Below are 13,555 nucleotides of genomic sequence, written 5' to 3' on the forward strand. Positions count from 1 at the left end.
GCAACTAACCATAAAATGCTATAAATAAAAACATAATTATACATTGTTGGGATAGCTAAATAGCTGTATTTCAGCCTGAAACGCATTGGTCTGGGTACATTGTGCTGTGACACACATGTCCACAAGAGGTGCTATTGTTTTTCTTCATTGCATTTTGCTCAATTATATTGTGGTGCTTGTAGTTTGTCTCACAGGAAAATGTTACTGGGATTAAATTTCATGTTCAGTTTCCTCTAAAACTGTTCAATGTGAATGTGGCATATTATTACGTTGGTTGCTTTTTGTATCACGGCAGTTCGGTTGAGAGGTGAATGTTTCCCCGCCGGCGTTTTTTGAAAAAAGTTGCAAGCCACCCCCAGCATTTTTTATCGCTTTGACAAAAGTTTCACGGCCCCCAGAATATTTTGTTGTGTGAATATCTGAACATGCAATATATCAAAATGAAAGAACAGACACTTGTGTTTAAAATGTGTTTAAACGTTTATTCTATAGCTTCATGCACTCTTTTTTTATCAACACTTGAATGTTTTATAAAAAAGCAACATTTTGAGCAAAAACTGAGCGAGTCCATCAACACCCCCTAAAGCTAAGCTAGTTCACACTACATGGTTTTTAAGCCTAATTTAAAATTCGTTGAGCTCGCCGACAGGTCAGGGTGTTATCGTGTGCAAATCGCGGGGGATTAGCGGACGATGAACGCTCGCCAATCTGTTAGTATGAAAGAGCCAACAACGCATCAAAGACGCTCGCAGACGACTAGCAGACGTGTCGCCGAACCCAGAAAAATATCTAGCATGCTAGATATCCAGAGCTGTCGCACGACTCAACCTTACGTGATGTCATAAGCTCCAGCCAATCAGAGTAAGGCATGGGTTGAGGTCACGGGGTAAATCTTATTTTTTCTTTTTTTGCGTTTTTTTTTTCTCAGAGCAAATCGTCGCGCAAACAGTTTGAAGCACTAGTTTCTGTCTGACGTCCATATTCGCGTGTTGTGTTCTTCGTCTTCTACGCTGGGTTTTAGTGCGCGTGTTGTTTCGCGTCATTTTTCGGTTCGTTTTAACGTGGTTTGTAGACGAGATAGAATAGTTGGGTGACAGAGTTGTTGTCAAGTTGTGTAGTGCGTTACCGCCTGTTGCGGATCAATCACGTTGTGTCGTGTGGTGTGAACAGCTCAACAACTTGAACACTCCTGAAGTCACAGAAAGCAAGTCATGTAGTGCGAACCGCACAGCCCGACGTTTTAAAATCGTGTAGTGTGTACTAGGCTTTAGGTTGCAACCAGTCCTAAACCTCATCCTGGCCCTGGGTCAACATTTTATTAGATTTTATTTGAATTTTGCCAATGAACCAGATGTACACAACTGTATGCACCTGCTTACATATGCTATCGCTGGTTTCTGCTTCTTCTTCACGTCTTTTGATCTGGAGATTATCTACTCTTTCAGAAGAGGCCTAATAGCGCCCCCTACCGTACAACAGTGGAAATTCTGAAACTCTGGAAATTTTGTCAATGGCGGGAAAGCGTTGTGTCGTAAATGACGGAAATTACCAGGGAAAGAGTTAATGCTCTATCGCGTTTGAATTTAGCATACCCCGCATACACTGATACCAATACCAGTATCAGTGTAATTTGGGCCTGATATCTGCGCTCATTTACTCGTATTGATCAAAATGATCCAATACCAAAAATATACCACGATACTACGCTGTCTGTGTACAGTGTTTGAAAACGGAACAACTGAAGGAAATATATTGATAAATGTATTAAGTCAACTAATTTGATTCATATTCTTTTGGTTTCTCCTCCCAATACTTTCAAAACTTACAAATGCAATGAATATACAGGTATCGGTTCTCCATATCGGCAAGCACCAAAGATGAAAGCATCTGTATCGAACTTGTAGTTCGATACTACTTGTAGAAAGTAGCATCGGTGCGTCCCAAATCCCTACCCTAAACTGATAGTGTTAACAAAAGCAAATGTGAGGAAAAAAATGCATTAGGGGCGGCAGTGGCTCAGTGGTTCATGTAGGTTGTCTACAAACCGGAAGGTTGGTGGTTCAATCCCCGGTTCCACCTGACCAAGTGTCGAGGTGTCCATGAGCAAGACCCCTAACCCCAGATGGATGGAGGAGAGCATGGCTGACGCCGCCGTCGGTGAATGAATGAATGTGTGGTGGCCATTGGGTGTGTGAAAGCGCTATACAAATGCAGTCCTTTTACCATTTGCTGAAGCAAACATGCCGCTTTAGTCCAACATACTGGCATGAGTAAACCAACCATCATGCTAAATAGAAATTGCTGTGAGCTAAATGAATGAACTTTCAAAAACAATGGCCACCAAAGCACTTTACATTTGCCTCACATTCTCCCATTCCCTCACTCATTCATACACCGGCGGCAGTGTTAGCCAGCTCGTCGGGAGCATCTGGGGTTTGGTGTTTTGCTCATGGACACCTCGACACTTGGTTAGGTGGAACCAGGGATTGAACCACCAAACTTCTGGTTTGTAGACAACCTACATGAACCACTGAGCCACTGCCGCCCTGACAATACAAAATGGACTAGAGCGCAGGGTCTCGAAACATGTTTTTTAAGTTAAACTTGGTTTAACATTACACAGCGTTATGAAAACCTTGTTGTGAGCCCAGACAAGGCACAATGACGTTTTACACATGCTGTTTACATCGAAAACACATCATGCTGCGCCAGTGCCTATACACATTTCTGATAATGCTATAGCCCTGACAGGCCTTGCCCTAGTGCTGCCACTGGTTGTGACTTGTGTTTTGCCGTATCAATGCCGCAAGTACAATGCCGTATCAGGTGAGCAAGTTTGCCACGTCTAAATCCGCCACACAAAATGGAGCTGCTGTCACATATTTCCAGTGAACCTGGGCACTACTAAGATATGTGTGTGCATTAATGCTCCTTCATTCTGCTGGTGGACAGTATTCTGCAAGATGGAGAGGAAAGGTTTAAATTCATGTCTCAGTATTTGCTTAGGTTGCTCAGAGCATGTCCAGCTACACTCTGTGGATCCTTCTTACCTTTCTTTTTATTTATTTAAGCTGCTATCAATTAGTTTATTTCAGTACAATTATGCTGTCCTTAATACAGTATGTGTAACACATAATATGTTTTGATTTTATTTAAAGGGTTAGTTCACCCAAAAATGAAAATTAATTCATTAATTACTCACCCCCATGCTGTACCAACCCCGTAAGACCTTCGTTCATCTTCGGAACACAAATGAAGATATTTTTGATTTAATCTGAGAGCTGGATCAGTCTTCCATAGACTGCCTAAGGGACTGGCTCTTGACGGCCATTAAAGAAAAGGTTTAAATATTCCATGTGCCTACAGCGGCTCAATTATAAGTTTATCAAGCGACGAGACTACTTTTTGTGCGAAAAAAACATAAATAACGACTTTATTCCACTATTCCATTATTTCCTTATGGGCGCATGCGCGAGAACTGAGACGAGGACGTTCTCATTCGTCTACTTCTTGTTACCGGCTGCTCACCGCTTAGGAGTTTTACCGCCACCTACCGTATAAGATGATAATAAGGAACACTGTTGTTTTTTTAGAAGATTAAAGGCTTTTAAGTGCACCTTATAGTGCGGAAAATACGCTAATTGAAAAGCGTATGTACAGCGCGCATCTTCCTCTGCTTGTAAACAGAAAGTTTTGCGCTTCCAGCTATATCAGCACATCATCTTATACGGTAGGGGGCGGTAAAACTCCTAAGCGGTGAGCAGCCGGTAACAAGAAGTAGACGAATGAGAACGTCCTCGTCTCAGTTCTCGCGCATGCGCCCATAAGGAAGTAATGGAATAGTGGAATAAAGTCGTTATTTATGTTTTTTTCGCACAAAAAGTAGTCTCGTCGCTTGATAAACTTATAATTGAGCCGCTGTAGGCACATGGAACATTTAAACCTTTTCTTTAATGACTTTATGGGCCGTCAAGAGCCAGTCCCTTAGGCAGTCTATCTAGGACTGATCCAGCTCTCAGATTCAATCAAAAATATCTTTATTTGTGTTCTGAAGATGAACGAAGGTCTTACGGGGTTGGAACAGCATGGGGGTGAGTAATTAATGACTTAATTTTCATTTTTGGGTGAACTAACCCTTTAATATAATCTATTTATGTGCATATACAAACATGCATTCGATTGCATGTGCACATGTTTCCTTTTCCAACATTTCCCATCATTAATTCGATTATGAATGCCACACTCACCATCTGAACCAGGAGACAAATTCTGAACTGAAAAGAATGGTAGTGTGTCATGGTCCTGGCGTCTGTTCTGTGTGTGTGTGCGTGTGTGTGTGTGTGTGTGTGTGTGTGGATGGAGGGGGATGTCTGTGGAATTTCTGGCAGCTCTCGGGCTGTGAACAGCCAGCTGAAACCAGGACTTTGTCTTTGGTCTGCCTGGAGCAAAAGGAGGCCAGGAGCCACAGTGGGACGCACATGGGCTTCATATACAACCACACACCAACCACCAGATCCCTATCCAGATCTCCCACACTCTTTAGTGGCTTACTCCTGTCTCTGTGTTATTTCTTTTAGACAAATAACTCCTCAGATCTCTGAAACTGATCTGTGCTACAGGAACACAATTTAACCTTTTGCTGATCTTGCCAGGAACCATATAGATTTGTTTATTGTTTTGCTCATTTGCATTTTCAGTAGTTGTTGTTGGACTTTTTATTTGTGGTGTTTTGAGCTAAAGTTTAAATTGCCATTGTTAAATCATAATCTTCATAAACAGTAGATTACTTAAATGACTTTTCATAGAAAGAAAATATCCATTCACACTACACTAGCCATGCTACCATTGTGACAGTTTTACATATGAAAAATGTAATTTTCTGACAGTATCAGAAATGTGTGTTTGCTGCTACGACCTACGTCTACTGACTAGTCAATAAAAATGTAACATGATTAATGTGCTAAAATTTAAAACTACTTACCTAGAGCTCCATTTACATGGCCTCTTTTCCCTAATCTTGACTGTGACTAAGATGCTGTATTATGCATGCTAGGCCAGTAGTTGGCGATGTCACTTTGTAAAGAAACACTACGCGCCTGCACACATACACATTATTTTACAGAGCAATGTGCCAAATGCGCATGCCTAAAAGACGTAATAACGTAATAACACGTAATATCGCAGCAGTGCGATTTTAACGATGTGAATATTTTCTAGAAATAAAAATTCCAGATGCAGCATATCCATTTCCCATTCATTCTTGCACCAAACAACACAACAAGATGACATTTAATAATAATAATAATTTAAAGGGGAAATGAAGCAGTGAATCAAGTTTACATGATTTACAAGATGGATTTCCAATATAATCAACAATTATATAAGAAAGAAACATTACAAATGTAAACATTTAGAAGAAAAAAAGAAAAAAGGTGACTTCACGGGGTTGGTTGGCTCAAGTTTAACAGGCTCTGGGCATTGAAAATCGCGACATCAAACTGTGTTTACATCAGTGTTTTGACCGCGAACGACTAATGTTAGGTACAGTCATTAGACAAAAAGACGACGTCTCATGTTAAATGTTGACAAACTGCACATAGAAACATTGTTCGCGATGTCTGCCGTCAGATTCCCGTCTCGTCACCACCATGTAAGTTTGCATGTATATGTAAAAGGGGAAATGAAACGTCCATATTTTCGCACTGGTAGTGCTAGTAGCTACAGCTTACTGTACATATACTAGGAAAAAGTGTCTCCGCTCTGACATCCTTCAGGGAAAGCATCGCCACTTCCACACGTCTAACTCCCGGCACAGCATGGTAAACGTGCGCGCCGGTGATGCAGAATTGACCACGCAACACATGCTCAAGATCAACCTCTTGACAACAGATGGACTCTGACACGGAGGGCATGGCAGTAACGCTACAACAGCCACACTGACACCTGGTAAGTTAGCGTTGCAAACCCGCTCTTCGCCCGAAACCACCACCGGCTGTTCTACATAGCAACGTAACTTACATGTTGTTGACGAGACGGGAATATCTGACGGCAGACATCGCGAACAATGTTTCTATGTGCAGTTTATCAACATATAACATGAGACGTCGTCTTTTTGTCTAATGACTGTACCTAACATTAGTCGTTCACGGTCAAAACACTGGTATAAACACAGTTTGATGTCGCGATTTTCAATGTCCAAAGCCTGTTAAACTTGAGCCAACCAACCCCGTGACGTCACCTGCACAATGGCGGCGCCCTGGCGGCGAAAGATACAAAGTTTTTTTATTTTTTTCCTCTAAATGTTTACATTTGTAATGTTTCTTATATAATTGTTGATTATATTGGAAATCCATCTTGTAAATCATGTAAACTTGATTCACCGCTTCATTTCCCCTTTAAGCTCCGTATTATGTAGCCGAATCTGTGCTGGTTTGTATTGACCGCCTCCAGTTGTCTGTTTGTTTTGCCTCCAGCTAGCGCTGTGACGTCGGAATAATTGTGACGTCGGCGCAAAAGGGGTCCATAATCACTGATTCCATCTAAACTGGATACATTATACAGATGCGTATTTAATTTCTAACAACAGTATTATTGATCTGACAGCACTCACTATTCGATGAGAACTGAACTGGATAATGACATCACTGTTTTTTGGAAAGCTGCTTCATAGGTGAATTGAACTAATTTAATAATTGATGATCTTTACATTGGAACTGAATCAACACTGAGCTGACTGCCGAACAATGACACCTCTTGGTTTAAACAGCATGTACAGCATTTTCAACCTTCAGACGGTCCCCAGCATCAGGAACAAGTTAATGGTTTATTTTTAATGCTGTCCCGGATCGCATCATATGATTATGTGAGCAATCATACAATGGTCAACAAATGACAAACATGACATTAAATAAACCTCAAGGAAGGTTTTGTTGCATTATATTCTCTGTAAAGCTGCTTTGAAACAATCTGTATGGTAAAAATCACTGTATAACTTCACTTGACCACTTTGGAGATGGAGCGAGTGTAAGATATGGTCTGAGACGAAATAAAGAAAGCATTTCACGAGCCCTCCGTCTCTCCACTGGGCTCAATTACCACATTTGGAACTCATTAAAACATCTAAACCCCCTCGACCACTGACGCCCCCTCTTTATGAAAAAAAAAAAAACATGGAGTAGATGAGAAAATATGCTCTTTCCACAGATACCCCAACCCCCTGCTACCACCTCCTGTTTCACAGTGACATCATGTAGAAAGAATGATAGTCTGGAAGTCAGTGAAATGCAGCCGCCACATGTTGATCTCTGTAGAAATGAGTCCGTGTTTCTGTGTGTGATTCATCTGGATTACTATTGGAGAATAAATCAGCTGTTTCCTTCTGAAACACTTTGGGACTGAGATTTGTTTGTGAATCATAGCTGCAACAGATGTCTACAGTTGAGACGTTGTGACGTCAGAATTAAGATGAAATAAATGCAAATTAATATTCTGTAAGCTTAGATTTTGATCATATATTTAATTTTTCAATAGGAATACCTATACATATACAGTACATGTCATCGTAGTCATTACAATAATAAAGTAACAATGAGTATGATATAAGTAATAATGAGTATTTCCGGAATGATATAAACAATAATATGTTGTTAATAATGTTTGAAATGGTACTTTAAAAAAATGAAAGATAACCCAAGTACAATGAAGAGCAACCAATTGTGGGATATTAATCTCCTTCTTTCATATTTCCCATCAGGTGTGGAAATCACAGCCGAGAGCTTCATGGACAGGTTAGATAACGGTTTCCTGTTGTGTCAGCTGGCTGAGACTCTGCAAGACAAGTTCAGGCAAAATGAATCCGACGTGAGTTCACCAGAAAAGGTACTAATTTATTATTGTTTATACGCAAAAAGCACTTACTCTGTAAGGCCATATAACGTCTTAACACGATTACATTTAATCATAACAGGACTATAATAATATTGAAGCATGTTGCATTAATTGTATTATACAATCTGTATATAAAATTATATAATAAAATCATTAAATAACACAATTTCATTTAATCTTAAATACATTTCATCATATAGGCCACAGTTAAAGTATAGCTTCAGCTGCAAGGTTTCTGATTCATGGTTTCCGAATCTGGGTCTGTGTTTTAACTGGTGAGAATGGCTCACTTAGCATTTGACGAAAGGCTGTGAGGAAAACGTGTGCGGGAAGCCCTTATATGGAGATGATCTGGGCGTGTTTTATGCAAATGACTAACCTCGTGCACGCGGCCGATCATTTAGAATACTCCAAATTCAATAACATCAGGACAATGTGAAGAACACATTCATGTGCGTAAGAACGTGTTGTGAATTATGTGGAGATTTTTCACGAGAAGGTCTACAAATATGAAATAATCCTCACAATTATTAGTGAATGAGGTCCATTGTTTTTAGGAACAAGACGCTGCGTCATCGCATTGACGCTATGGGAACTTCTTCAGTGTCATATTGACCTATTAAGATACATCTACTGTACCTGTTACATATATATTTTTTTGCCATTTGATTAAAAGTTTTCACATGTAAATCAATATTTAAAGAGTAATCTTTTTTGACCTTTGATCATACGTATTTCAAAGTTAATGATTAGTTGATAATTCAATATACCTACTTTATTTTTGACAAAACATCCCATACTATATATTAGGGGTGGGCGATATGACCAAAATTGTGCTTCACGATATGACTAATTTTATTTCACGGTAACGATATATTTCACGATATAGTTATTTATATAGTTATCCTCAAAAAAAAAAATAAATAAATAAATAAAAATCGACAAAAAGGGCTTTATAATAAATACACCCAAATACTTTAGAAATGAAAAGTATGTCACCTTGTTTTATTTTTATTTTATTTGGTAAATTATTTATTTGGTAAACTATTTTTATATCAAAATATATTTAACAAAAAACACTGAAACTTTTAGATGAACTTCCCACAACAGATTGATATTAAATACAACTCATAGGTGCATTTCAACTTTAAATAATTTTTCAATCTCATGCATTGCTTTACTTCATCAATCAGTTTATTATATAATTATAATAGATATAATATAATTATAATATTGTTTTTACCACATGTGCTTATTATACTGCGTTTTTAACGGAGAAGGGTATTCCTGCACAACCGGAGACTGCACACACTGTTGTTTTAACGGGCTTGTTTTTGTTATATTCTTTTTGTTATATCTGGCAACCCGTCAGTTCAGAAGTGACAAGAAGGAGAGCAGCAATATGAAAACCAAACCGCAGCTACTGTTAGTGTTGACTAAGTAGTTTAAATTATACACAACTTATAACAGTGCGTCGAACACCGCGCGCTCCCTCTCAGTGGTTGTGCATGCGCGCGTCTTAACATCAACAAAATGCGGTCGATTAATTTGAGAGTGAAGTTGTAATCACGGATCGAATCAAAGGAAGATTTTATCAACTGGTCCAGTAGGCAATTGTTTGGAGTTAAATATATATATATAACTCGCGCTGCATATTTAGTAATTTTGCCTCAGAAACAAGATTATACATTCGTTTTAACAAGCAGGATGTTCATTCATGCTGAAAGCGATTTTCATGTTTAAAAAGTAACTATACATAAGAGAAGGAAAGATGCGGATAACTATACATTATTTAAGGTTATTTCTCGTAATGATATTGATATAGCCTATGAAATGTTGTTATTGTAACTTCATGCTTTCCCTGTTGCGAACGTGCACTCCTCTAAACTGTAGCCTGGGTGCTGCTGCTCTGCTCAAGTCGACGGCTGCCTTTCCCCCCCGAAGATATCACGTTAACAACAATCCTTTATAAAATGTAATTCCTTTGTGGATCCTCTTGATCTGCTTTCTCCATGTTTATTTGACAAATCTCAGCATCAGTGTCAAGCGCGCTGCAGGGGAGTTAACCACGCCCCCTTATTTGCATTTCGCGGTATATACGGAATAAAAAAATCTGTTACGACTGACGTTTTCTATCGCGGTAACGATATATATCGCCATATCGCCCAGCCCTACTATATATTTGACATATGAGCAGAAATTGGTGAACAATTTGGCTTATTTGATGTGACAGTCACAGTAGTCTTTTTTTTTTTTTACAGTAAAAATTTTACAATCTGTCCAAAACTAATCAACGAAATCTTGTCTAAACATTCATATTTCTTCTGTAACATATCGTTTTTATGATATAATAGCATATAAATGTTAATTTGCAGTTTAAAGCCCCGTTCACACTACACGCGAACAAGCGACGCGATACCATTCATTTCAATGGTGAGCGGGCGACTTCCGGCGACACGCGCGACAGCGACCGGTGGGGCGTGTCCAGAGACGCGACAAATTTGAGAAATGTTTAACTTTATGCAAATGAAGAGCGATTTTCGCGAGCGACAACCAATAGGAGTGAAGTCAGTGGACCGCGTCGCTCTTCAGTGCGGAGTCTGACCGCGGCAAGTTGAACGAGAAGCTCATTTTAGCTGTCCTATAATTTATGATATATCTCTGTATACATACAGTGGTGTTCATCGTACTGTCAATGGAACTGGTATTTGCCCGTTTTCTGCAGTTAAATTGCCGCGATGGCAAACAGCACTCATTGTTTCTTGTTCATCTTTAAAATTATGCATTTTATGTACTGATTCCATTTATATTTAGACTTTTCCTTCCAAAATATTGGTTTGTAGTGGCAATAAAACGTATTTGTTGTCTAACATAGAGTAACTTCCGTGAATGTCACTCACAAACATTACTAGGCAACCAGAAGTGGGGAACGCTCTCCAGCGAATCCACAGGCGACCTGCAGCGATAAAGTCGCGTGTAGTGTGAACGGGGCTTAATACGTTGTTTATACAACAACGATGCAAGCAGTTCTTAAATAAACAACAGCACACATCTGTGCCGTTCATTCATTAAGACACATACACGCGATTCATATTTAAACGTCTTTTTGCGGTTTACAGACACTATTGCATATCGCAATTAAAACAAAGAACTTAAGAATAAAGAACGGTAACACTTTAGAATACGGTTCCTTCGTTAATGAATAACTACACAAGAACCAATGAGTAACACACAGGGCTCCAGACTGCGACCAAATGGTCGCATTTTGCGACCAAAAATTGAGAGTGTGCGACTGAATTTTACATCCAGTCGCACATGTGCGACCAGTAAATTTGCCACACGTTAAACGTATGGTAAAGCGTGGAAGAGGCGCGTCAATGAATCCGTGACAAGAATAGCGCGCGTAAACGTTTGTGGGAAGGAGACGGAAACAAATATCACAACCTGATGTGCGTCTGAGCAATCAGCGATCTATCGACTCTTTAGTCGTTACCTAGCAACGAATGCAAACAAAATGAAAGTGGAACGAAAATACGCCACTCAGCTGCAGCAGCGATCCGAACCATTGACAAAATAAAGCCCCGAACTTGCCAGTCGCGGGCCGATCTCGCTCACGCGCAACACTGTTACTAGAGCCAGTGAAGAAATCCATTGAATTCGCCTCAGAATTAATAACATTAACACCACCAGTGAGATCCAGTGAGAAACACTCCGATTCGGCGCAGAGTTCTGTTAAACCATATCAGATCAAACAGCGCTGACGTGGAAACCAGGAAAAACACTTACAGAAGACTTTCAGTCCACAAATCAGCCTAACAGAACCATGAATTTAGGCAAGTTAACTCTTACCATAAATATGATAATGTGTAAGTAGCCTACTACACATACTTTCCCAGCACTTCAATAATATCATATAGCCTATAAATGTTTTATTTTTTTGTATTTTTTATGTGATTACCATACCAACACATTTTTTGTTCATCCTTTAAAGATTGTCCTTAAACGAACAATTTTAAGATGTTGGAAAACTCTTATTTAAACACTTAAAATAATAATAATAATACCATTGTAAACAGTAGGATGTTTATTGGCTATTTTCATTCCATATACATATTTTCACTACTTTTATTAATTAATATTAAGACATTATAAATGATAAAAACTAAAGTTAATTTCATCTACACCCTAAATTAAGCTTAGTGATTTATTGTTAGCCCCAGTGCTACCAGATTTTTATTTTTATTTTTTATTTTTTTATAGAACTGTGAGTTCTCATTTGAGGTGATTCTGCCCTCAACTTTGGGTCTGGAGCCCTGTGAAGTTAAAATAAAACAGCATATCATAATGTTAAGTCTATTTATTATTAAAGAATTTGTCAGTATTACAGTTATTTTGTGGGAAATTTGAATAATTGCATTGCAAGCTTATTTAAGGTGTGCCCCTAAATTTTTTGCTTGCGCTCCTAAAATTTTCAGTCAGGGGCAACAGCGCTCCTAGTAAAAAAAGTTAGTCTGGAGCCCTGACACAATATTAACAATCTAGTAACTATTATTAACTAACAAGAAACTCTGATTAACGAACTAGTAAGTAATAGCGCACAGACGAAAGTGGTAGTTCACTATTAACTGATCAATAACTACTATTTTTTTAATACTTCCCAGAGACTACTGAAAAAGTTTATTAACAATCTAATCTAATAACTAAAAGAAACTCTTATTAACTAATTAGTAAGTAATAGCTCACAGATGAAAGTGTTACTAGATACTTCTGTGGGAATTACTAATTATTTGGATTCGTATTATAAAGTGAAGATCATTGGAACTAACTAGTAATGACTCAAGTGTTACTAAAGACATTTTCTAAAAGTATACTAAAGTTCACCAAAAATCTCAAACGTTTGCACAAATCATGACTAGATCATGTAGTAACACTTAGTTAGTTCCAATGACCTTCACTTTATAATACGAATCCAAATAATTAGTAATTCCCACAGAAGTATCTAGTAACACTTTCATCTGTGAGCTATTACTTACTAATTATTTGGATCCGTATTATAAAGTGAAGATCATTGGAACTAACTAAGTGTTACTGTCACGGGGTGTGGTGCAGGGGTGCAGGAGTGCAGGACGAAGGAGCGGGAGGAATCCAGTTTACCATCAATTTACGAGTTTATTTGAAACATACAGGCAGGAAGGCAGGGAAACAGGAGCAAACACCGGGTAACATTAACATCAAACATCAAACATCGACTGACCAAGACAGACTGAATAAGAAGGAACTAAATAGACAGAGGAATCAAACTAAATGGAGTGCAAACAGGTGAAAATGATGATGAACAGACGAGGAACAGGTGGCTGATGAGGGAGTGAGATCTGGAGAGGAAACAAAAGGATCCGGGGAAGCGTGGTGCAGATGACGAGACAAACTGGTGAAGACGAAGACTGTGACATCACTCCCCCCTCCCGGTAGGCGTGACCTCACGCCGTAACATCAGCGGGGAGGGGGGGTGGGCGCCCTGGAGGCCGTGGAGGACGTGGTCAGGCGCAGGAAGCCCCCCAGGGCGGAGCAGGATGAGGGCGTGGCCCGGGCGGAGCAGGATGAGGGCGTGGCCAGGATGGAGCAGGATGAGGGCGTGGCCAGGATGGAGCAGGATGAGGGCGTGGCCAGG

General features: G+C 39.3%; 1 protein-coding gene across 1 annotated transcript in view; it reads left to right on the top strand.

Moving 5' to 3' along the window:
• gas2a (growth arrest specific 2a) overlaps positions 1-13,555 on the top strand; it is a 58,584-nt gene that overhangs the window by 8,409 nt on the left and 36,620 nt on the right. Inside the window, exon 4 of the mRNA XM_039656839.2 lies at positions 7,754-7,878. Within this exon, the coding sequence (XP_039512773.2) occupies positions 7,754-7,878 (125 nt within the window). The remainder of the gene's footprint in view (positions 1-7,753; positions 7,879-13,555) is intronic.

Source organism: Pimephales promelas, chromosome 25, assembly GCF_988280905.1.
Source record: "Pimephales promelas chromosome 25, fPimPro1.hap1.1, whole genome shotgun sequence".
In the NCBI taxonomy this organism is placed as follows: Eukaryota; Metazoa; Chordata; class Actinopteri; order Cypriniformes; family Leuciscidae; genus Pimephales; species Pimephales promelas.